The following is a 26,026-nucleotide window of genomic DNA, read 5'->3' on the forward strand; positions in this document are numbered from 1 at the left end:
GTCTTTTACACCCGTCTGATATCAGATTATTTTCTCCCATCAAGCAAGCTTGCACACTCTCTATCTGATATCAAATTCTTTCACCCATCAAGCAAGCTTGCACACAGATATCAGATTATTTCACCCCACCCATCAAGCAAGCTTGCACACTCTCTCTGATATCAAGATTATTTCACCACTCTATCTCATATCAGATTATTACACCCATCAAGCAAGCTTGCACACACACACTCTCATATCAGATTATTTCACCCATCAAGCAAGCTTGCAGGTGCAGGCGACAGGCAAGGGGGGTAGGGAATGACGTGAAGTGGAGGAAGAGCAATAGAGGACAGGAGGTTGGGCCTATATGGAATCGAGGGGGCAGGGTGGAGCCCAAACAGAGAGCTCGCGCGAGGCCTATTGAAAAACACCATAAGTCCTGAAAGCTGGGAGCTTGGAGAGGAAGTGGAGGGAAAGCCATGGTTGTGCTGAAGCACAAACTCTTCGTCCTCACCATTTTTCTGTTTGATTCATGAACAACCCAACAAAAAAAACCTCGCCATCTCCAGAGTTTGAAGAACTGTGTCAAAGCTGGCATCTCGCCTTGCCTCTGCAACTTCTTTGCACGACCTCTTCTTTGTCTCATCCTGCCTCAAAACTCTCTCTTCGTGAGCTCATTCATCTCTTCTCCTCTCTCTTCAGGAATTTCTTCGCTCACACGTATCCCCTTCTTCTCCCCTCCCACAGCACCAAGCTTCACCTTCCTCTGTTGGTTTGCATAGGAAGCTCTCTCTACTTCCCCTCATCCACTCTCCCCTTCCTTCCTCAGAGCTTTAATCGATCCTTCCCACAACATGGCACCTTTGTACGTTGTGACTTTCGACATGGACGGCAATAACAATCACCAGCTCCTACGCCATGCCTTTTGACTTTGCCCTGCGGTGTTGTAACTTGTCCCTGCTGAGTCTGCTCTGTCTGCCCAATGGCTTCCTCCTCCAACAAGTCGCGATCCACTTCTCCGTTCAGATTCTATAAATCCTCATCTTCGCAAGGTAATGTCCCTAGCTTGACGCAGGTTTTAGAGCCCGCGGGATCGTCATCATCTTCGCATACCATGGGATTTCATTTTGGCTCGAAAAATGCTTCCTTCATGGGAAAAACATTTGCACCCAGCAAAGGTTGGACAACCTCTCCTGCCTCACAAAAGGGTAAATTCAGCTCTCCCTCTTCGGGTAGTTCGAGTAGCTCCATGCCGCCACCTTCTTTGGACAGCAGAACGGACGTTCTTAAAGCGAAGGAATGCGTTGCAGTCACCATTCGTTTCAGACCACTAAGGTGTGGATCCAAATGGCTCTACCAATGCATATATGAAATCAACATTGTAAAGGCTTGATCGCCGAATCGTGAAACCTCAATTTGCGTTCAAAATTCGAGAAGCTTGGATGCAATGTAATAATTCACCCAGGCACACTCAAATGTTTTAGAAATTACAATGCACGCGTTTCGCGAAAAACTATCAACAGATGTGATCAAACGCAAGTGCGCTGGCCTGAGAGGTTTGGTTGTTCCTCGTGCAGTCCACGAGAGCTTCAGAAAGGGGATGAAGCGGCATGGTATGCCGACGGAGATACAATCGTTCGGAGTGAGTACAATCCGCAAACGGCATATGCGTTTGGTAAGTTAACAAAGGTTATACCAGGGGCCATGTAGGAAAGCATGGACTCCCATGCCTTTGTTCCATTGCCCCCGTGGCTCTTTTGGACCAAATAGAAAGCGCGGAAATAATTCGTCCTTGCTGACGTTGTGAACCTCTAGAGCGAACGGACCGCTCCTTAAGGAACGACCCATCATGGAGGAACTTCTTGTGTTTTCTCTCGCGTAGCCTGCAACAACATCCACTGTTAAAAATACGAAGCTTGCTATCTTTTTTCAACCTTACATAACGCAGCTCAGTGTCCAAGGAAAACCAGGCATACTGTGACACCCCTCGGATGCACCCACAAGCAACCTTTACGACCTAGCAAAGACTCTTGCAATTAGAATTCGACTTGTTGATTTCAAAAATTGTAAGCCTACTATCTGCCTTTGCTTTGGTCCAGATCGGGTTTTTGGTCCTGCCACCACCACTAAAGGCGTCTACGATGCAGCTGCCAAGCAGGTCGTGCGTGGTGCAATGGAAGGTGTGAATGGTAAGTGTCGTCTTCTAACCTGGCATGAAGGGTTAGCAAAGGTAAAGGGAAGGAAAGGATTTAAACAAAAAGATAGGGGAGGGGGATAGAAGAGTGGGCTGAAGAGAAATGGCCAAATAAACAGAATTGGAGCGACCGGGACGTCCCTCCCAACCTATCTATGCGATCAACTAGTGTTTTCAGGAGAGCTTTATCTAGCCTAAAGCTAAGACTATCGAAGTAAAAAGAGGTCATTGGGTTCAATTCCCCTCGTACATGCTCAAGGTCCCTTTTGGGTAAAGTGGGATACCCCAAGCCAAGTTAGGTTACTTAAGTCTTTGAACTAGCCTGCACCTTCTCAGTACAACGATGACCAAAATTTCGACTCAATTATGCTTGACCGATAAAACCATATTTGTTGCAAAAGTAGATATCCAGTGGCCTTCTGTCTATTCTATTCTTAAGAAAGCTGGAAGTTTATTCAGTGGTTTGGTTGGTTTGTGATAGTAAACGTTAGAACTGATCTGCAGAAAAAGGATTTCAAGTAGTTGATTTTAGTGACATATTCTGGCTCCACAGGTACTGTATTTGCGTATGGGGTCACAAGTAGTGGCAAGACACACACTATGCATGTAAGTAGTGCTGCTTTGTTTGAAGCTCAATCTCCCCCCCCCCGCCCTGCCCCCCTCCCCCAAAAAAAAAAAAAACACACACACAGACTGGCACTCCTCCCCTCTCACAGAGAAACAATTTGTATGGAAATGAAAGAAAATAAATAAAAATCTAAGGTCCATTTTTCACGTTCTCTATGATCTCAAACCCTCTCTTCTGCCCTCCCTCGGGATACAACATGGAAAGGCAAGAGAAACCTTTCGCAAATGTTTTTCCCAAATATGAGGAGCTGTGTTTTCACCTCATGAAATGAGCAATTTTGTTACGTGCTCTACTGTCGTACATGCTTTCTAAGGCTTGTTAATCCTTGCATCATATAGTCATCAAGATGATTGAGAGCTTCTAGACTGCTAATGAATAATTTTTCTGAGCTTTTCTAAGATGGTTGTTTGGTTGTTATTGAGAGTGGTATACATATCATAAGATTGAAAGCAGCCACCATTGGCTAGCTGCTGAAATTGCTTTCTTGGCTTGTAATGATCTCTAGGGTGACCAAAGATCTCCGGGCATCATTCCGCAGGCTGTGAAGGATGTATTCAGTATTATTCAGGATGTATTGTCACCACCTTTTTCTTTGTTCTAGGTTTGAATTTGTTAAGGCTGGATGACCCAGGAACTGCATGCGATCTACACATCTTGCAAAGCTCCTAATACGATGTGTGGTGATCTGATTTTGCAGACACCAGGTCGAGAATTTCTTCTTCGTGTGTCTTACCTAGAGATATATAATGAGGTGATATATGGTTGGACACTGCATTGAAGTCCTGTACATATCCACGCATGCAGCTGGTTAACAACAATTTTGGCACTTGCAGGTCATCAATGACTTATTAGATCCTGCAGGACAAAACTTGAGGATTCGGGAAGACTCTCAAGTACGACTTCAGCGATATGATATTTGTAGACAGATCATTTCATGCAATTTGAAATCAAAGCTCTAATCTCTAGTAGGAGTTTCTCCATAATGAAGGGTGGGGAGGGCTTATTGAGGTGGTTGAAGTGTAGTTTTGAAATACCCCATGTTTGGGGACGATTACAATGCACAAGTGTGCTTCTAAAAACTTATTGAGCCAATTCACAGGGAACCTACGTGGAAGGCCTGAAGGAAGAAGTCGTCTTGTCTCCTGCACATGCCCTCTCCCTGATTGCAGCAGGAGAAGGTAAAGTGATGAGTGCTTGAAGAGAGAAATGCTCCATTTTGCTCCTTGTAAGTATATGCTCATAGAGGGTCTGCTTGATGGGGTCCTTATTGCAATTCTTCTGTTTTGGACCAGAACATCGGCATGTTGGATCCAACAATTTCAATCTGCTAAGTAGCAGAAGTCACACGATTTTTACATTGGTATGTTTATCGCTTCCATAGGATGGTTGTGACATGCAATTGAGGACTTGCTCATAATTACTCCTGGAAAATTTTAAGCTTTGATATGCTGGCTGCAGACGATTGAAAGTAGTTCCCACACTGCTGGTGTTGATGATGAGGAAGTTACTTTGTCGCAATTGGTAAGCAGCAGTTCAAATTACTCATAAGCTCTTCTCAGAGGTGAAGAATGCTTCACATAACTTAGTCTGCAGAATTTCGATGTCATGCTGATTGTATATGATGCAGAACCTGATTGATCTTGCCGGATCTGAGAGTTCCAAAACTGAGACCACTGGGCTAAGACGAAAAGAGGGGGCCTACATAAATAAAAGCTTGCTGACCCTGGGGACTGTAAGCTCTATTACCTCTGATGCGCCTTTTAGCTAAAGTTAGTGTGGTGCCACCGAACTTATGTCCTCATTTATTTTAATCGCGCTTCTATGTGGTTCAAGATATGGGCTTTTTCTTTTCTTATCTATTTTGGATGTGATGTTAAATTCAGGTAATAGCGAAACTGAGTGATGGAAAATCATCCCATGTACCTTTCCGCGATTCAAAATTGACTCGCCTATTGCAGTCGTCCTTGAGTGGTCATGGTCGTGTTTCGGTAAACTTCTCTTTATGGACATTGTTTGTCAGCTTTTATGAAAAGATAGTTGTTTGATCATTTTCATGATTCGGTAGAGTTTGACCTACCCTCATGATGCATGCTTGGACATACGACAAGCTGTTTCATGCTCTCTTATTCCTTTGCTTTGTATCTGAGATGCAATAGGTGTCTGAGATATACTAATATATGATATAGTGCTCTGATACTTGGAAATGTGGCTTGCACAGCTTATCTGTACCATTACTCCTGCATCAAGTAATATTGAAGAGACTCATAATACACTTAAGTTTGCTCACCGAGCAAAACGGGTGGAGATTCATGCAGCTGCTACCAGGGTGGGTCATAAAAATCTTCTATGTTATTTTTGTGCTGTTACTACTATGGTTGTAGTTGTTTCATATCTCCTGGCCACAGGGAAAAAGGCTCAATAAACCTTACCAAACCGTATCCACTGTTGTCAAGGGTGCTGATACTCTGCTTTCTTGGTGCAGATTATGGATGAAAAGTCACTAATAAAGAAATACCAGAAAGAGATAACTACTTTGAAGGAGGAGCTAGATCAACTGAAGAGAGGTATCCTTGAAAAACCTCACCTTGTGGGTGCTGGTGGTCAAGAGGATCTATTCAACCTTCGTCAGCAGGTGTTTACATTTTTATTTGCCTCTACAATTTCATGAATGTGTGTGAGTTTCCAAGATTTCTATAACAGCACATTCAAGCAGCAGAAGATGAACAGACCCTGTTGTTAAGGAAAGAGTAGGAAGCAAAGATTGGGTTCAAAGTATAACTGCATAAGGGAACAAGTTCCAGAGATCGCTGTATGTTAAAATCTGAGGGAGAGAGACAGATCCTTTGCACTATGACCATCACATTCTTATTTTATGGATAGGCATCAAAGGCCCTTCCTGATTTTCATATGATGAAATGATTGCAATGCGCAGCTGGAAGCAGGCCAAGTTAAAATGCAGTCAAGGTTAGAGGAAGAAGAACAAGCAAAGGCAGCTTTAATGGGGCGCATACAGAGACTAACAAAGCTGATACTTGTGTCAACTAAGAACAGCATTCCAACTTTACCTGAAGAACCACAGCCTGGTCACAGGAGGAGACACTCCTTTGGAGAAGATGAGGTAGGTTGGAAACCTCAGTGTTGACTATCCCCTAATAATCTATTCATTTAAATTTAAATATATATGCTTCCCATGGTTTCTAAAAAGTTAACAAAGGATCGTGTTTGGTTAAATCACTGCTCTTGAGATGGTGGCCTCATATACTGTTCTTAGCTTTGCAATCCTATTCTGTGATCTCAACTTCCTCCACATTTAATATTTCATTTGGCCAATGGCAAGTAACTGTTAACCTTCTTTGGACGAGAGTTTTGGAAGACTGAAGTCTGAGCAGTGAGAGACACATACTTTTTTTAAATGTAGTTAGAATATGCTTTCTCCTTGCTGCTTCCCTGAGCTACTCCTATAGTAACTCTTCAGGACATTTGCATTTGAATGGCTCTAAGAACTTTCAAATATGCTCTTTGTTATTTTTTAAACAGAAACCTGCTCAGAACTCTCATACACAGAGTAGGTAGAGCTAATAAATTAAGCTGGAGAGTAACCTGTTAACCTTTTTCCCCTTGACAAAATGAGGATCTGCAGGTATTTTTACTGCCTATGGATTTGAGAGAATGTATAGTCACGAGCCATGTCATGGGCATTTGCAGCACATGGCATGGCTGTCTTGCTGGCAGCTCTGCAGCCCACAGCAGAAGCAGGACAGATGCACAGTCAAGTCCAGCAATACAACAGTCCATACAGGATCCATATAGGCTGTACGACAGCCTGCATAGTCTCGAGCAGGTGCAGAGTGTTAGAAATCAACCAACAGAGGGTACGCACCGCGGAAGACTGATAGAATAGCCCAGGAGTTCACACAGTGTGTGTGGGGTGTGGGATCACAAACTTCTTAAACCTATGTGCTTCAAATAGATGTGCTGACTCATCGATAGACAATGATCCAACCAGATATAGAAGCTACCAAAAGAATATACTTTTGTCCAAAACTATGGACACAATACAAAGAGAGAGATCCAGAGTCCCACCAAAGCGTGGTCCTTTGGAATTACCACCACGTACTACTATTTGCTGGATATCTCTAGACTTGAGCCTGCGTGCTCCACAGTCAAGTCCAACAATACGACAGTCCATACAGGATCCATATAGGCTGTAGGACAGCCTGCACAGTCTCGAGCAGGTGCAAAGTGTTAGAAGTCGACCAACAGAGGGTACGCACAGCGGAAGACTGATAGAATAGCCTAGGAGTTCACAAAGTGTGTGTGGGGTGTGGGATCACAAACTTCTTAAACTTATGTGCTTCAAATAGATGTGTAGACTCATCGATAGACAATGATCCAACCATCCATATAGGCTGTACTACAGCCTGCACAGTCTCGAGCAGGTGCAAAGTGTTAGAAGTCGACCAACAGAGGGTACGCACAGCGGAAGACTGATAGAATAGCCCTGGAGCTCACAAAGTGTGAGTGGGGTGTGGGATCACAAACTTCTTAAACTTATGTGCTTCAAATAGATGTGCAGACTCATCGATAGGCAATGATCCAACCAGATATACCAAAAGAATATACTTCCGTCCAAAACTACGGACACAATACAAAGAGAGATAGATCCAAAGTCCCACCAATGCGTGGTCCTTTGATCTTACCACCACGAACGACTATCTGCTGGATATCTCTAGACTTGAGCCTGCGTGCTCCACCTTGAGCGTATGTAGACTCTCCATCCGTGACCCTTGCACCTTGCTGTCCAAGATGATAGCCAAGGGTGAAGCCTCTTCCAAGCACTTTGTCTGCAGGTCTTGGGCACCTTCCTGGGGCTTATGAAAGCTTGTCTGGCTGGCCTCCTCCTGCTGCAATATGCTGCTCAGTTGCTGCTCCTGCTGGATGCTGTTATGAGGCCCTGTGTCTATTTATAGGCCCCCAAGGGGCTCCAAAATGACCAACTGGTCTGCCCCAAATTTGCTGACTCAGCCTGTCAAAAACCCGCCCCCACCAGCCCTTTATCTTGAGGGCTGTGGGAAGCTCTCTTGGGCTGTGCCCACTGCCTTTAAATGGGGGCTCAGCGCCCTTTGCTTTGTGTCAGCTCCCTCCACTCCCCCCTATGCATGGGGCTGTGGGCTGGCCTTATGTGGCCGACAAGAATGGCCAACCAGCTCTCTCCCCCCACCAACTTTGTGGGGCTATAAAACCAGGACCTCTTGGCCCATTCCTTCGTGCAGGGCCTAGCCCTTTTGACCAGCCCACAAACAGGCCTGGTTGGCTGGCTATAACCACCTGTCCAGTTAGGCTGCCATGTGCTGCTGCATGCCCTGCCATTATTGTGCCACTTGCAAGCTCTGTTGCAGGCCGTACACCTGCCCATGGATCCCACCATCTGTTGCGCCTTTCTCCTCTATCTTTTCTGGGCATATGCTGCCCTAGGTCTATCTCCCCCATGCTCTCATTTATGGGGGCTTACCGATGGGGAGGTGACCTTTCCAACAGTCCCTCTCACCGACAGATCTTGGCCCAATGTCAACATGTCGATGACGTTGCCCCAGTAGCTCCCATGATGATACCCTCAGGAACAATCCGGTGTCGATTCCGGTTCCTGGCTTTTCAACTAGTGGATCTTGCTCCTGCGGGTCTGGTCCTGCAAAAGCTAACCGTCTTGGTACAGAGGTCTATCCACGGTAGCACCAGATGATACCACCACTTTCAGTCACGTTCCCGCGTTCGAACTCGAGCAATGACTCCACGATCTTCCAGTTGTCCCCCTCACAATGAGTGAACAACCTGGAGTCTTCTAGGCACCATGCTCTCAGGGTCTTTTTCAACCCGTCCACCATCTCGAGAAATGAAATCCCAAGAATATCTCCAGATAACCTGGACCACGAACTCTCACCACGAGCTCTCAAGCAAGTACTCTTTTGACTTTAGTACACCTTGTCCATCACCTTCTAGCAATCTGTGTCCGAGATTTCAAGAAGCACCCACACTTCCCCTTTTGCCTTCGAAGAAGGCCCATTTCTTCCAATCTCGTATTACCCAAGACATGAAGAACAGATTATCTCCACAACATGCTATAAAGGCTTAAATGCAGAACATCAAGTACATACAAGATCGTCGTACTGCCTGTGTGCTTGCTTTGAAAGCAAACCACGCACCTCATCGAGGCACATACCAATAACTTGTGCAATCTTGTACTATTCCCTTCTAAATTACAGCAACCATCTGAACATGAAACCCTAGGGCACTCCATGGAATCCATCCTCGTGTCAGTTTTAATAGCCATGCATTCATGCCGTCCTTCACCTTCACAAAGGTTTCTAACTCCCCGTCAACCCCCATCTCAATGTCAAGCATTATCACTGTGGCTTCTAGGTCGGTGTATTTGACCTCAGTAACACACGGAGATGTTATCAAGAACGATTCTTCGATTGCCACATTAGCTTTGGCTTTTGTGTCACCATCTAAATCTGAGTCGGACTCCTTGTTTTTCTGATCTGCCGCCTGGGGTGTAACAATAGAAGCATTTCTTTTGCTTCCTCTTCTTGGAAGTGTCCTCGTCATCTCTAGAGTCACGTGTCGGTCATTTGGATGTGAGGAAGCACAAAGTTTGCCGTAGTCCTTATGATCAATATCAGGGCGTGGGCATCTCTATCTTCCCAATCTTCAAGATCCCCTTGTTGTCCACCACATCCTTTGGCTTGGCCCCCGTTCTTGTTGTCAATTTCCACAGTTTCCAAGCCACTAATGACTTCGGATCTTCACCGTCCAGATAGGATAATTAGTCCCATCCAGTTTCCCAGAGTCTCCAAAGTTAGGGATGGTGAAAGAAAGAACTTGATTGAGGTAGGAGGAAGGAAGAGAAGGGGCTGAAGAGGCTTTTGCTTTTGAAATTGCCATCTCCACTGCTAAACCACATAGCAAAATTGAAAAGCAAACTCAATCTTTTGTAGACCAGAACTCTGTACGCACGTGACTGAACCTGAGTCACCCTTCTTCTCGCAAGGGCACTGTCCTGTAGTCGTGGAAGTCGATTCCCTAGAGCCTTTGAATCAGGGTCGTCCTTCAGCAAGTTCCCTAGCTTCAGGCGTGAGCCTCCTACTTGGGCTTTGATACCATGCTAGAAATCGACCAACAGAGGGTACGCACTGTGGAAGAGATGCCCTGTCATTCTTGTGCCACTTGCAGGCTCTGTTGCAGGCCGTACACCTGCCCACGGATCCCGCCATTTATGGGCATATGCTGCCCTAGGCCTCCCTTCCCCACGCTCTCCTCATATGGGGGCTTACAGATGGGGAGGTGAGCTTTCCAACCTAGAGCACAGGTGCAGACACTAGTACAAGTCGACAACCAATCCAAACCTGCCACATTGCTGTATGGCTGGGTGGCTTCAGTGGCACAAAAAGCTGGATGGCTCGAGACTCTCTAGACGTTTGAGAACTGTTTGGATGGCTGCTCCTCTTTTCAAATATAATATGATGCTATGTTGCTACTTGTCAAGTTGGGCAGTCTGGAATAGATCAGCTACTTTAGCAGGGCCAACTGGTGGACATCAGCCGTCCAATAAAAGGTAGCACTTGCCCTAATTCTGGGGGCATCTAGGGCAACATGAGCCCAATAGCATCAGCAGCAGCCCCCTCCAGTCGCAGCAGTAGTACCAGCAGCTCTAGGAATGGCTGCAGCTCTACCTCCACCTCCAGCCACAGTCAGCACAGCAATTTCAGCAGCAATAGATGCAGCAGCTCCTTTAGTGACTAGAGGCGGCCACATGACATGGACCCGGGGCAGCCCTCAGTCCGTTAGCAGCAATGGGCCCCTCCTAACTTCACATTGATCCTCCTCTCATGGGCACAATTTACTATAGTTAGTCTTAGTCCTACAACCTCAGCATAGCCTTCTTCATTGAGGGACCGAAAGTTTTGCAAAGGGGTATTTTGGTGAATGACAGGCCCCAAGAGTAAATATAGTAGTTATCATAAACATGGGTGTCCACAATGGGTTTGTCTTTTATGCATCTCTCTCTCTCTCTCTCTCTCTCTCTCTCTCTTTGATCACGGCATAGCTCCAGCTTACTCTGCACGACTTTATACACTACTCACATACATCGATCACATACTCCTCTTAGAGGACCGCGCTGCCTTGATTGGCCACTCGCGTCACAAGGCTGCCTTACATGCTTTTCCCTACACTACTCGCTCCACTAAACCTTTGCCTCTTGGGTCAGTGCCTTGCAATAGTTGGTACGATGTGGAGTGTAAGGCCCTTCGCCGACAGCTCCGATTTGAAGCCAAACATAATCTTCTGAATCGTCCAAACACGATATGTGAGTACCGTCGTCTAGTATGTCGGAAGAAGCATGCATTTATCCACCAAAATGAGGAAGAGTTTTTGAATACACTATTTAGTAACAACTTCAAGGATTTTTGGGGCAAGTTCCTTGAGGAAAAGTCACCCTCACCTCTCATCGGTACTCGAATTTGGCACACATATGCGAGCTCTACACTGATATCCTAGCTAAGCTTTTCAACGATGCTGTTTACCTTGGGCTTCCCACGCCCTTGAACCCTTAACACTAGCACTCCTATTCACAAGGTAGGAGATCCCATGAACCCAGGAAACTACAGGACCATTATGATTGGACATGTCATGTCCAAGATTTATGCATCAGTACTTGACACAGAGGTCAACCGGTTCGTAGAGATGCAGGGACTTAGGGTAGAGAAGCAGGCAAAATTTTGACGGGACAATGGGACCATGGATCATGTGCTCACACTCCGAAGCATCATAGAGGAGGCCATATCACGGAAGTAGAAGGTATTGTGGACTTTCACAAAGACTTTGATATGGTCCCAAGGGCTTGCCTCATTAGGCACTTGTTGGAGCTGGGGTATGACCAAGAGATCATATGGGCTGTTACGACATTCTATGAGAGAGTCTAAGGCCGAGTTCGGACAGGTGCTGGATGGACAGAGGAGATTATGAGCACCATTTGAGTCAAACAAGGTTGCCCGTTGTGACCAACCTTGTTTTGGCCTCTACATAGACGAGCTCGAGACACATTAGGGGGGGTTGGTTGCTCTCTCGCCGGTGCCTTGGTTGAGATCCTCTTATATGTAGATGATGTGGTATTGATGTCCCACTCTTGAGGGGCTGCAGAGACACTTGGACATATTGCATTCATTTTGTGCATTACACGATCTGAAGGTTAACCTCGGCAAAACCAAGGTTATGATCTTCAACACATCTCGAGCAGCCATGCACAGGGAGTAGTTCACTTTTGATGGGGAGTAGGTTGAGATTGTGTCCGCGTACACTTACTTGGGTGTTGTTTTCTCTGGCCCGATCTTCACGATGAGACTAGCGATGGAGGCTTGTTTGAGTAGAGGTTGTGCCTCATTTGCCCGATTGGAGAGACAGTGCTTCTGTTCACATTTTCAGAACCCTCGAACCAAGGCTGTCTTGTTTGACTCCTTGGTTCGACCAATGGCATGTATGGCAGCCCTTGTTGGGGGCCAAACTCTCTTAGACAGAGAGTGGGCTTGATAAGAGCCCTTACAGATCCTCTTGCTCTTGCGGATCATCCGGGGCAAGCCATCAGTGCCGCACCATATCATCCAAGTCGAGTTCGGAGCTACCTCCTTGTAGCTAGATGCCACCTTTTAGGCCATCACTTATCTCCATCGAGTCAAACAATATGGATCTTGCACATTGGGACGATGTAGGTTACCATGGTTGGCTCTGGAATCATCCATGGTTCTCGCGGATGGAGGAGACAAGAGGGGTTGGTATGCACAGTCACGTAGGTGGTTTGAGAGAATGGGACTCCACATTGACAGGTTGCCTCCTTTCTAGTATAGCCTAGACGCCCCATCCATCCCACTTGGATACCACGACGTGAACCAGTTCATTCGAGAGGACCTCCTATAGCTACACACTTTTAGGACCTGGTTGGAACCGAGGGAGCTTCTAGTGAAGCTTAGCTTCTACAGGGATCATTGCCTCCACATCTCTAAGGAGGGTTTCATTATCCCCCTAGAGTACATGTGGATCCATCTACCGCACTCATTGAGGATCGCCATCGGGCAATTTCGAGTGTCATCGTACCGACTTCGTATCGAGAGTGGACGAGTTGAGGGGGGGATTCCCAGGGAGGGCTGCATTTGCATGTTATGTGATTGACAGGAGATCGACTCAGAGGAGCACTTCGCCTTTAGATGCCCTGTGTACTATAAGATCCGTGGCCAAGGTCACTGCCTCTTCAGAGACGGTGATAACAGAAAAAGAGGGGAATGACTGGACTGCCCTCAAGCAATCATAGCATGGCTCTAGTCTGACCAATTTTCTTCACTCAAATGGTGTGCACTCATTCAATCATTACACAAACAAGCCCACAGACATGGAAGGCAACCTTCATCCTCTTTCCAACTTGAATAATTCTCACAATTTCCAACTATAACTTCAAATTAAAAATGAAAAGGGACACCAACGGGATCAGTAACGCAGTGTGGCGCTCATGAAGATAGAGCATATGCACTAGTATCTAGAGCACGTGGACATAAAGGCAATCTCTCACAAAATTTGACTTCTCACAGGTCCTATGATCCTTTGGAAACCAGCCTGAATCCCAAGGTCTCAACCCATACCTCTTGGCTGATGGTGCAACCCTCAACCACGAGCGGCAATGACCTCAACAGCTCATACAAAAACTCACACATGGCCAGTCACTCTTAACACACACGAAAAGAAGAAAGGCAATAGTGCTCAGCACAAGGTGACTTCGTTTGTCTGCTGGTACTTGGTGTTGAAGCCCATTCACGCCTCGTGCATCACCATCAACCTGTACCAACTCTCCATAAGCAGGCGAATCTGTTGATGCCTCCACAACCTCGGTCATTGTGCAACTACAAATCTCCACATCGCCTCCTCTCTCTTGGAAACAACCCAAAAAACTCCCTTATGGCCGAGCTCCTGCGAAATCAAATTGGCATCCTCCTCTAGAAACCTTGTGACATGCTCATGCTAACTTGCCACGTAGCCACCACGTGTGCAACATGCGGGTCATGCTTCATTATCCAGATTTCCAGCCACGTTTTTACCACTCTTCCCTGCCCTTCTCAAAATCTTAGGCCAAGACAATTAAATCTCGCGTTTTAGACTTTAGGCATCACCCCCATACACAAACTTCATGTAGGGAAATTAATGCATTGAATGCCTACATATGACCACACTAAAATCAACCCAATTCCATTACATGGATGTTTACTTGACTCACAATAAGATGGAACCCTTACATGACAACATAATCACAATGATAGACGCATGTCACCCCAAAACCAACACCATGTCACATTGGATACCATGATGCTCTGGTGTGCCTGGTGCAACCACACTGCAACTCATCATCTCCCATAGGAGTCCCTACAAAACATATTTTTATAACTTGGAATATTTACATCAGTCCTTAATTACTTGCAAAAGAGCACCCACTAACTCTGAAAAGCCCCAGCTACACTAGTTGTGTACATCTAAGTGTCTATCCCCTATATACATGCAGTGCACAAAAGCCTTCTACATTTTTTAGCCTATCAACGGTTTTGGTCCCCTCACTAGGCTCCTTACATACCCAGAACAGAGGTGTCTTGCTGCTTTCCTTCACAAGGCACTTCGGCATAGAGAGCTTCTACTCAGGGCGCGGAGACAAGCTTCCGTCGACACACAGTCCGATCCCTCTCAAAGCAGGATTACAGAGTTTTTTCACTTAGATCATATGGATCACACAGCCCCTGCTGGGAGACACAGCAGAGACCTAGAGTTTGAGACATGCCATACTCGACAATGGATGGACACACTGATTACACTTGGCGACCTCCCTCCCTTGTTCAGATTTGAAGCACGACCCACAGGAGTTACAGTAGCTTTAGTCAGGAGCAGGGTCATCGCCAGGAGATCGAGATGGACTGCAAGCTCCACCCTTCTGCTTGTTTGTATCAAGTTTTTATCAGTCTCATAGACCCATCGGTTTTTCGTAGACTTTAATAAACTTTCTCTCTCTCTCTCTCTCTCTCTCTCTCTTTGCAGATAGCATTTGACACTTCCACCCTCAGTAGTTAGGACGGACACAGCTAGTGAGAGAGTGCCTATTACATTGATATCAGAGCTTCAGAAAATTTCCGTGAGATTGTGAGCAGCAGTAGGGGGTTATGGAGTGGTAGCAGGACATCCTAGGTGTCTACCTTAGATAGGCTCTGCATGACTTCCCTCCATCCTTCAGTCTCTGTGGGAGACCACAGGATCCAGGTACCACAGCCAATGCATATTGACGAGCCAATCTCCGGATAGTGCAAGCATTCTCCGGATAGTGCAAGCATTCCAGCTTTCCTTCCATCTGGATCTACCACTACCTCAGGAGTAGTCTCAGCAGTCTCACAGTGGCAGAAACTCAGTAGAAGGGAGACCCTCTAGGAGAATTAGTTCGTGAGGTTCTCATGCGTTATGGATAGATATCAAGAAAGAAAGTCACTATGCTTTCTGATGGTGGAAGTTTAGAGGATTTGTTGGACAAACCCCTCGCCACCAAGCTGTCTTCCAATAGCATAGTTAGCAACAGTGCTCCAACTTCACAGTGCATGTGTTCCAGGCACCTTTCCCATTTACCTTCACAGCTTTTGGTGCCAAGCACTTCAATATTGAACTTGCAATATATTTTATTGATAAGATGTTCCGAGAGTGCTGAGATCCATGAATTCTTTTTTGTATCACAATGATATGTTTCTTAGGAATGTACATCGGAAAGCAGTCTTATGTGGTATCTTATCTGTGAGAATGAATAAGACAGTTTTGTTGATATTGAAACTTTTACATATGCTATGGTAAACTTGCTATCTGTCCATGCTAAATTGACTATAGGATGAAAAACTTTATATTTATGGAGGACATCAACTTGTCACAAGTTTCTCATCACCTGTTTGCTTACCCCTTGCAGAAAAATGAAAATCTTCAAGTCAGCCCCATCACAGATAAACAGCTGGAAGACACTCAAAATAGTTCTACCTCCATCACATCCTCAGCATCCCAGTCTGAAGTGTCAGAATCAAAAGGACCCCACAGATCCCTTCTTTCAAGAACAGATGACTTCCCTCCCATTGGGATATTCCCACAGCGTACTCAAGCTGGCGAACTTTTCAGTGCTACTGTTCATGGTCGAAAGCCTCCGCCTGTGAGTTACTTTCCTACTTGTAATAGGGACAACTTTTGGAAGTGAAATGGGACAAAAGGAAGCCACATAACTGTTGGGAGTCAAAAATACTTCAAGACGAGATTTTTAATCATGATTAATTGTGGTTATGCTTGGTTGATGTCTAAAAATAATCTGGGCAGACGGGAGAAACCATGGCAGATCAGATGGATCTACTTAGAGAGCAAGTTAAAATGCTTGCTGGTGAAGTAGCTTTTCGCACCAGTTCACTGAAGAGGATGCTGGAACAGGCAGCAAGCAACCCTGACAATGGGCCATTGCAAGTAATTTCTTCTAGGCTGTCTTTAACCAATACAAAACTGTTGCATAGTCTTTTGGTGCTTGTAAATTAAGTTCTAAAATGTGCTAGGTTGCTATATCTATTGTTAAGATTTATTTTGTCTTAAAGCTTATCAGGACTGGTAATTTGATAATGGAAGATGTACATGTATTGTTGCAAGGCTCAAATAGAAAACGTCAAAGATGAAATATGGGACAAGAAACACCAGATGTGTATGCTTGAAAAGCGTATTCTAGGGATCGGAGAGGCTGCCTTAAACAATGCTACACCAATTGAAATGTCACAGGTGTGGTTATTGTATGGCATCTTCTGTATGTCTGTACGCCAAAAATTTGTCTTTGATGCATTCTTCTGATACTGTTTATTTGTGAATATGCAAAAATGAGGTTTGGTAATGATGGTGCTCTATTCCATTCCTCTACTGGTTTCTTCTTGAAATTTTAATTGGTCGTTAATCCAGTCGTAGCAACTATAATGGCTTGCTGCTGATTGGCAGACGCTTGCAAAGCTCATGGGTCAATTGAATGAAAAGACATTCGATTTAGAGGTATGTATCATTCTTGTACTTTCCTTTGATAACTTCCAGATTTTATGCTGGTAAGTTTCTGTAATTGGCACTAGCTGATAACAATCTTGGCACAATTTACAGATTAAAACTGCGGACAATAGAATTCTTCAGGAGCAGCTCCAAGCCAAGGTAATTTATATTGAAGTTCTGCTGCAAATGAGTTGAATTCAGACTTCCATGTTGTGTCTGTACATTTTCTTTCTTTTCAAGGCAAATTTGGGGACTCAAAATAATTGAAATCCACCTCTTAAACTTGCGGGCTTGACTGATTGCTAGATATCTGAAAATCGGGAGCTGCAAGAAACAATGAATTCTTTGGGGGATCAAGTTGCCTCGCTTATGCTGGAGAAAAAATCAGAAAAGCAAAGGAAAGTTAAGAACTATGAAGGTCATCGTAGCAATATGAAAGATGAAGCTGGAGGGAATGAAGGATGGTTACGCTCGCATTGTTTGTCAGAAGAGGATGTGTTTGATGAAAGAAGCTGGAGCTCCGAGGGGAGCATCAAGAACGTTCTTGCTGATACTGGCTTACAGTCTCAAGTGCTCTCCCAGGTGTGTAATGTTTGCATGTGCTATGGGTAAAGTGTACCTTATCTCACAGAGGAAGTTTGCGGCCTGACTAGTTTTTGAAGTGGCAGGCAGCAGAGATTGAGAAACTAAAGCAGGAGAACATTGAATTGATGGAAGAGAAAGGAGGTTTGCAAATCCATGCCCAAAAACTAGCTGAAGAAGCCTCCTATGCCAAAGAACTGGCTTCAGAAGCTGCTGTTGAACTTAAGAATCTTGCTGAAGAAGTCACCAGACTCTCTTTCCAGAATGCTAAGCTGACAAAAGACTTAGCTGCGGCTCAAGATTTGGCATATACAAGAGTTGCAACAAAGCCTGCTGTTACAGGTAATGGCTCTCAGCATTAGGTCAATGAATTCTGAAACACTTGAAGGGCCTCCTGTGCATATTTTGCAAATGTCTTCTATCTAAAACATATCTTACATTGATGGTCTGTACTAAGATTAATGATTGGAACTTTGGTCTGAAGAGCTTCAAAGAGAGCTGCATGCAAGAACAGAGAGACAGGCTGGTCTAGAAGCTGCTCTTGCCAATAAAGAGAACACAGAGGTACAGCTCCAGAGGAAGCTTGAAGAAGCTAAACAAAAGGAGGCAGATCTGGAAAGTGATTTAGCTGGGATGTGGGCACTTGTGGCGAAATTGAAACAGGATCGGGAGTCTTTCAACGAGCTTAATAGACCAGTAACAGGAGATGATATGGAGCCTGAGTTCCAAATTAATGGTGAACACCATTTCAGAACTCCAGCAGAAGAAGATACCACGGATGGAAATAAAATAAAGGTGAAGGAGCTAGAAAATGGAGATAGGGCTCTTGAAGAACTGAAATCTGGTCTAGAAGTGGAACGCAGAAGAAGTGCGGAGATGGAAATTCTTATTTCTCAGCTGAAGGTAATTGAATCCCCTTTCAAAGTTCAGATCCTTTCTGCATATGTGACCGATTAATCTTCTTGTATGCATTCAAATAAACAAAAGGTAAATATGCATATTGAGGATTTTAGACAGGAAGTTCACGTTTTGCCTTTAGGATTTCTTCATATCAACTACAAACTGTTCTTCATATCACCTACAAACTATAGGATTTCCTTTTTATTGGATGAATGAAAGTGTATCAACTGTCTTCGAAAGGAATTATGGGTCTATAAGACAAAGGACACACCAAAAAGAGTAACTACTACATATCTGAATATCAGAGAGTCGAGGAGTGCACATGGCATCTCGGCTTGAGATTATTTTAGCACACATCTATGTTCTGGTCCTATAATAAAGTGGCCTTCATTACATCAGTTTAAGACCGAGAGTCTTTGGGTTTGGATTTGAAATCTTTGATTAATGCTAGTCCATCTCGATAAACTTCCCATTTCCCCGCTTTCTGTGCATCCTTCACTTTAGTTAGTTCAATAATCCTCTGCTTGAGCTGGGTTGGAGTTAGCTCCTCAAATATCCATATCCTTGTGCCCTTCAGCTTGTTTGTCTGTCTAAGAATGTTAACTGTTCCTATTCCCTCTCTTAAATAAACCTGCACTTGCGTTCTCTTTCTAGTGATACAACTCATGTCATTTTCATCCCATTCAACTTGTGGTATTCCTTTCTTGAGGCATGTGATTTTTCGGTCTTCTGAGTACCCCTCCACATAATTAAGGCAGCCAAGGGAAACCCCCCAATGCGTAGGATTTTCTTATTTGTACTATGGCTTCCTGCCCTTTTACTTCAGCATAAGGATCTGCCTTATTAATTTTGTTGTTGGCCACGATGGCCATCCCTTTATTGGCTGAGCTGACTTGAGTGGTGATCATCTCCTTGACCGTGGAAACAAGCATTGGTGCTGGTGGGGATGTGGTGCATTTTGGTATGTTCTCTGCAATGAGCAATGATTATCTGCTTGCAATTACTGTCCATCTGCTTCACCTTTCTTCCAAGGGCTGCAAGTTGAAGCCTGAGCTTTCTTACTTCCTGCTGCAAAACTATTAGATTTGTTCCTGTGGGTCTGAGCTGATCCTTCCCTTGAATGTCAATGCATGGGGCTGGACGTTGAGGAGGCTGCAATGGCAGAGTATGTGGGCTTGCTCGTTGGGGTCATGGCAGACAGCTTTGACTTAAAATACTCCATAATAGCCTCTGCAAATGTGAGAACCCCTTTGGTGAAACTAACCCCCAAGCTGGGCTAGGGGTTCAGTCAAGCCTTGGAGCTGGCCCCAGACCTGCTGGTTGTTCTACCCTGTGCTGTGATTTGCTACTGTGCTGGCCGTCCCTTAATTGATAGAATTTCTCATTTTTAATGTCAGAGGGACATTCTCGTTTCTTTTAGCTGTGAGGGGCTAAATGAATAATTCTTAGCTGACATTGAATGCTTGTGATGGTACAGTTCAGCTTACGAGTTTCCTGTTTGTTTTTTAGCAGAGTGAAGAACTGGATGGGCTAAATCTTGCTGCTTTGGAAGATCTCCAAAATCTTCACGTGGAAGCATTGACCAAACTTTGCCAAGCAAAGGTCTCCCCCATCCCCTGGGTCTTGTGTGGAATAGCATCTCCCCCCCCCCCCCCTCCCCCCCCTCTCTCTCTGTCTCTGTCTCTGTCTCCCCCCCTCTCCCCTCTCTGTCTCTCTCTCTCTCTCTCTCTGTGCCCCGCGCCCCCCCCCCTTTTCCCCCCTTTGGAGTCTCTAAGCAGACCGTCTAAGGAAAGATTGATGTAATTCCTGGATAGCCTTGAAAAATCCTGTGCATTTTATGTTTTGGCTTATGATACAACTAGCCTCTTGATGTTGATAAATCAATGACCTTTCAGGCCAGGATGCAGCAAAGGCTAGAGAAAGACAGAGAACGTGGAATGATGATCAATATTGACAGCCATGAGGAGGAAAGGAATGGCCATATTTGCAAGGTCTGTTTTGAAGCACCAACAGCTGCTGTGCTCCTCCCGTGTAGACATTTTTGCTGTAAGCAACTGAACTCGAGACCTCATTTTGTATGGTGTATTCTTTGGTTGAGTTGGCAGCTATGGATGTGATAAAACAGCCTGTAGAGTGGATTCAATTTGGTTGTAACATCTGTTCTGGTTTCCTTGCAGTGTGCAAGCCATGTGCTATAGCCTGTACAGAATGTCCATTGTGTCGAAGTGGCATTGCCGACAGGATTATTACCTTCACCTCTTGATCAACAAAAAGTCCAAAAAAATAAGATGCCAAATCCATGGGGACTCCTTTAACAAACACATCCCTCTCACATGGCATATTGAACTTTTACAACTCAGCAGGCAAAAAGAGCCAGCTATTGCCAGAACTCCTTCAATATCCCCTCAAAAGCATGCTATCTACTCTGAGTTGAAATAATGCACAGGGAGGAGATTGGGCAGGTTGCTCCAATGTCACAAGGTGCAGAGCTCAAAGTCCCGACTTTTTGGTAAGAGCTCAAATTTGTTAGATGATTCTTTATTGCTTGAAGCAAGGCCTTGCAATTTTGAGGTGAATTTGGAGTTCTGGCCAATTTAGCCATCACCTCAACACGGAAAGTGTATGTATCAAGAAATGTTGCAGTGTATGTGTGCTTCATAAAGGATTGAAGCCCACATCATTGCCAAAAAATGCTCTAATGAAAGCTTTCAAAATGGCTTCTTAGAAGCATTTTCTTGTGCTGGCGAAGGTCAATTCAATTTCAGAAAAAGATGGCGAGCATCTATTTCCGCTTGCACTCCTTCACTAGCTTATTCAAGCTGTATGGCACTTTAATTTCTTGTTATGGTGACCATTAAATAGCATCTGTACATGCACATATTTTCAACATGAAATTGCACTGAGACCGCAGCTGCTCAAAATTTAAGTAACTTCCGAAGAAAGGCTAGTGTACTTAATGAAATGGGGAGTGCTTTTTACACAGTCAGCTACATGGAATGAAGTTTGGATCTAGACTCTCCTTGAGGCACGTGTGCACGGATTTACAATAATCTAAGGGCTCTAGGATGATCTCCCAATAAAGAGCGCTCCCGTGAGCACTCAGTTCAAATTTGCTGGTTGCTGCAATTGCTCTTACAGTTCTTAGTTTTCTGCAGCATCCTGGATTATAGGTTCAGCTCTCTAAGTCTACCCAGTATCACTGTTTTATAGCACTCATTGCTGGCTTTAGTCTAGTCCGTATTGCTGTATTGTAGCGATTGTTTAGCTCTATTTCTGCATAGAGGGCCGTTTGGCCTCTTAGAGCTGTGGGAGTACCCACGTCCTTAAGCGCTACCTTCTTGAATTCTCTAGTGCTAAGAGTAATTTACACTCTGCCAAAACGTATTCAACGTTACGAAAAGACAGGAATCACAAGCTCACATGCTTCAAGCCACAACATGAAAAACAGTACACAACATTACACTCCTATTGCCATTGAGATTGGGATTTCTCTCCAAGGACACTAAGGGCAAACAAGCCTGCAGAAGCTTGGGCTTATCAGAAGGCAGGATGATCTCTATATATGGCAATTTGAAACACACAACTGATGATCTCTATAAATGGCAATTTGAAACACACAACTCATTTAAGTTCTTTTAAAAATTGCACTTGGTAATATCTCCAAATTCCCTCCCAACCGAAGGCCAATGCTTGGATGAAGTAGCCTCGTGCTTGATCTGATTCCGTTTTAGTGCTCTTTTCACTCTTTGAGTGTAGGCCTAGGGTTCTTCCCACAAAGTTGGCCTCCTTTTGTCGGGGGTTTTTAAAGGGGATCCCCCCCCCTTTCTGTGAATACTATTGGCTGGTTTCTTTATAATAAAAAAAATTGAAATTCACAAAAACAATCGTCCACTATAGGCAAGGCTAATAAAAGCATAGCAAGCTAGAGTTCCTTGCAAAGTGCTCATAAAATTTATTCTCTAGACCACACTCTTCTTGAAATCTCAACGTCTCAAAATAAATGAAGATAAATTTTATTAATCTAGTACTTGAGCTTAATACTTTCATAGCCCCTACTTGTTGTCACCATGCTTTATTTTGAAGCCCCTTAATGTCAACAAATAATTCCTTACATATAATTCCTCCATTAGTTTACTAATCTATGCTTTCCATCTACATGTTCTAAAGGTCCTTAATCTCAATGAAGATCTTTCCATTTGGCCATTCTTCCATGACACTTATGTTAGATCTTCCAAAGTAGAAAATTGGCTTTTTGTGCTTTACTCCCCCATATTTATTTGAAGCGATCTTTCCACCATTTTGAGGATCTTTGAACTTCCTATTTATTATTTAAGTGGCCACATAGAAATACGTTCTCCACTAGACTCCTATACATCACTTTGGTTGAGATCCTCTTCAGTCCCACCCTACCCACATTCCTTTGATTCACTTGCCAATCTAGTGCAAGAATTTGGTTGGATGGACGTTTTCATGTATTGCCCCCATCAGATCATGAAGTATTCTCCATCGACCATCACTAAGATGGAATTGATCCACAATCCAACTTCTAGGTAACCAGGTGGCTCTGCATTGATCCTAGATGTGCAGCCATAGTCTCAAACCTTGACTTGGATCTTGTTTAGTCAAGGAGGGGCCTTCTCACTAATCACTCCCCTTCCCTTGTCTTTTCACCCTCCTCTCCATTTTGAATTCTCTTCAATTGGGGGGAACTATTAGATCAAGTTCCAAACGAGAGCATCGTTGAATACAAGGTGCTAGTTGTAGACTTGTAATATTTTGAAAGGAAGTATTCTCTCTTCTCACATAGACGTGTGGTTATATTAATATATTTATATAAGAAGTGGGTATTAATGTCTTTTGAATTATCTAGTGGAGCATGCATTGTCTTAGGTAGATTTCCTATAATGAAAGCAACACTTTTAAATTCTAAAATGCTCAAGTGGACATTTCAACATCAAAGTATAGAAACATGAAAAAAACTCATGATGCCACCATTTTCTTGGAGAAAAGAGCAAGTTGGATGACAATAACTATGGCAATATGAATTTCAAAATGGTGAATATCCTCCAATTGAAGAAAAATGTAACACTATCAATGAGCAAGGATATAGAACTGAAGCAATAGCATCAACTTCAATAATGTCATTGATAGAGAAGACGAAGTAAAAGGACTCATTAAAGACCAAGCACACTCAGATGAAAGAGATCAATACTACTTAATCTGATTAGCTTTAATGTCAATTCCTATATAGAACAGTCTTATTGTCAGTGTCATTTTCCATTCGGATATCGTTGCTCCCACAGAGGAGGAATTTTAAGGCTATTCATGATGTGTATTGCTCTTATGGGGTTAGACAACATGTCAATTGACATCTCCCCATTTTGTTATCCAACAGGTAGAGATATACTTTTGTAATTACAAAACAATATGATCTTCTAGTATAATCCATTTTTCTCAAAAAAAAAAAGTGAAGGTCACAATGAGTCCAATCATTAGAAAGTCATAAGAAATAAATGAATTGAAAATACTAGAGAACATTTTCAATGGAAAGAACACATCCAAATCATAATTGTTGAAAATCAAATCAACAATGTAAAGAATTTATCAACTCAACGATGACATAATTCTTGAAAATCAACTCAATAATGCAAAGAAGTTATCATTTGAAATAGTTTTTTGGCTAGGAAACACAGAATGAGAGACTAGTTCAGATTGCAGTGAATGCCATTGCCATTTTCTATATTTCTCTGCAAGAAGATAATGGAGGTCTCCCATATCCTTCATGTCAAAAAAATCTTATACGAGTTGATATTTGACCTATGAAATAGGCTTCCATTAGATTGATGATAATGATCAACACCATTGTGGATTGACTGGGTGATATTCCCTACTTAGGAAAAACATTTGGAATCTTGAAAGATTAAAAAAAAAAGGGAAACTTCTTAAAGAAATAAGAGGAGTTCTTTACTTACTAGCAGATCCTTTTCTAAAATGAGCCAAAAAAGCCACACTGCTCCAAACATAAATAACAAAAAAAAAAAATCCAAGAAATGACATGATTTTGGAAGAAACTAATGAATCAACATAATCATATTCTCAAATGAAAAGGTAATTGTGCTATTACTGGATGTAAATAAATAAAAATAAACCATGGAAAAGTGATTATTAATAAGTAAGAACAAAATGTCTTTTAATACATTTTCAAATTTCACTATTCTTCATCAATTTCTAGAGCATCAATATCATTTGTCACACTGGTTTGATCCTAAGATGAAGTGGAAGACACATCTTCCTCTACACTATCAAGAATAGCATTGCCTTCTCCAAGATGAATACGATGACTCTCCAAACGTTGTGTTTGAATGCGGGTGAATTTTGGTTTTCCTCCTTCACAATCCTTGCTCTCTTATAAGCATGGAAATTTTCCCTTGAAAATATTTGTAGTCAACTTACGGAGATGTCTAGAGTGAGGTCATAGAAAAGTATGTCTACTTCATCAAGACTAAGTGTACTAGTACTACTTGTATTTTTTCTCCTTTTCCTTGATCTAATTTATCAAGACAGTGTACTAGTACTACATGTATTTTTGCTCCTTTTCCTTGATCTTCCTTGTACTCCACTTACCATTTCCAACCTATATTTTAATTTGAAGGCATATCCATGATTTGTTTCATATCAATGTACTTGATAGACACTATATTGTCCCCATTATCTTCCTTTTGCAATCCAATGACTTTACAAGTCCAAAATGGATGCCCAAGGTTATCATCCTCTACTCTGTTGGGGATCCTCACTCCATGGCTATTGAAGCTATTTAGTGATTTGATCTTCTAATTCTAAGTTACATTTTGCCTCTAGGTCATGAAAGAGGCTATTAATCTCTACTAGAATATATGTATAGAAGAGGGATATTGCCTTTGACTTGTAACTATCCAAACAAAAGGATTAACCAATCCCATTCATTTCTTTGGAGTTTACCAAGACTTTGTTCTTGGTCATAAAAGAATCCCTACCACAATGACACATCTTGTTGTCCAATATTCTTTTGAGCCTTTTATAGCAACCTCTTTCTTTGTTTGTTGATGCGCCTCGTGTAGTCAATTTCCCTACTTGATTTTTCAGCTTCCTTAACCTCCTCCTGCAGTTAATTTCCCTACTTGACTTTTCATCTTCCTTAAACTTCTTCAACCATACAAGTGGCTCTAGCTTGGATGCTTTAATGATGGATTTTGGTACATATCTGATAAACATGAAACCTTTATATGGTTTTGTACAAGTGGCTTTGAGTGTCATCCTTGTAAAGTGGAAATAAATTAAACTTCATAAAATTGTCTAAAAGATGGAGCCTACCTGTAGTTGGCATTACCTTTGCATGTAGCCTAAAAACTCAACATCAAATTCATTGTCAAACATAAAGTTTAAGCTTCAACTTGATGTTGGACACCAATTTGAAGCTTGAACTTGATGTTTGACACCAAATATACAGCTTCAACTCAATGTTCAACATTCAGTGGAAGCTTGAAATTGATGTATGACATCAAGTCTAAGATGGCATCAGACATCCAACATCAAGTTTGAGTTTTAATTCATTGTACAACATAGAGTTCACTCTTAAAGTCAATTTC

At 43.2% G+C, this 26,026-nt stretch overlaps 1 protein-coding gene across 1 annotated transcript; it reads left to right on the plus strand.

Annotated features, from left to right (window-relative positions):
* The first annotated feature begins 302 nt into the window (after positions 1 to 302).
* LOC147880320 (kinesin-like protein KIN-7K, chloroplastic) lies at positions 303 to 21,071 on the plus strand. The gene is made up of 26 exons (XM_087370723.1): positions 303 to 1,317; positions 1,560 to 1,657; positions 2,082 to 2,171; positions 2,730 to 2,782; positions 3,310 to 3,375; positions 3,502 to 3,555; positions 3,638 to 3,697; positions 3,904 to 3,982; positions 4,097 to 4,164; positions 4,263 to 4,325; positions 4,432 to 4,536; positions 4,688 to 4,792; positions 5,023 to 5,130; positions 5,287 to 5,436; positions 5,737 to 5,922; positions 15,829 to 16,062; positions 16,224 to 16,364; positions 16,542 to 16,667; positions 16,878 to 16,928; positions 17,031 to 17,078; positions 17,226 to 17,501; positions 17,588 to 17,843; positions 17,986 to 18,404; positions 19,914 to 20,003; positions 20,297 to 20,447; positions 20,579 to 21,071. The coding sequence occupies exons 1-26, from the start codon at positions 965 to 967 to the stop codon at positions 20,662 to 20,664; spliced, it is 3,516 nt and encodes a 1,171-aa protein (XP_087226849.1). The 5' UTR covers positions 303 to 964; the 3' UTR covers positions 20,665 to 21,071.
* The last annotated feature ends 4,955 nt before the right edge of the window (positions 21,072 to 26,026 follow it).

The sequence above is a fragment of the Dipteris shenzhenensis genome, chromosome 32 (genome assembly GCF_047967505.1).
Source record: "Dipteris shenzhenensis isolate YYH24624 ecotype China chromosome 32, Dip_SZ_1.0, whole genome shotgun sequence".
In the NCBI taxonomy this organism is placed as follows: Eukaryota; Viridiplantae; Streptophyta; class Polypodiopsida; order Gleicheniales; family Dipteridaceae; genus Dipteris; species Dipteris shenzhenensis.

What these genes read in the sequence shown, in the direction of transcription:
- LOC147880320 (XM_087370723.1), top strand. Translation starts at nt 965, where the DNA reads ATGGCTTCCTCCTCCAACAAGTCGCGATCCACTTCTCCGTTCAGATTC. An exon ending in AAGTTACTTTGTCGCAATTG is followed by an intron (nt 4,326 to 4,431) that starts GTAAGCAGCAGT and finishes TATATGATGCAG; the next exon opens with AACCTGATTGATCTTGCCGG. An exon ending in CCAAACTTTGCCAAGCAAAG is followed by an intron (nt 20,004 to 20,296) that starts GTCTCCCCCATC and finishes ATGACCTTTCAG; the next exon opens with GCCAGGATGCAGCAAAGGCT.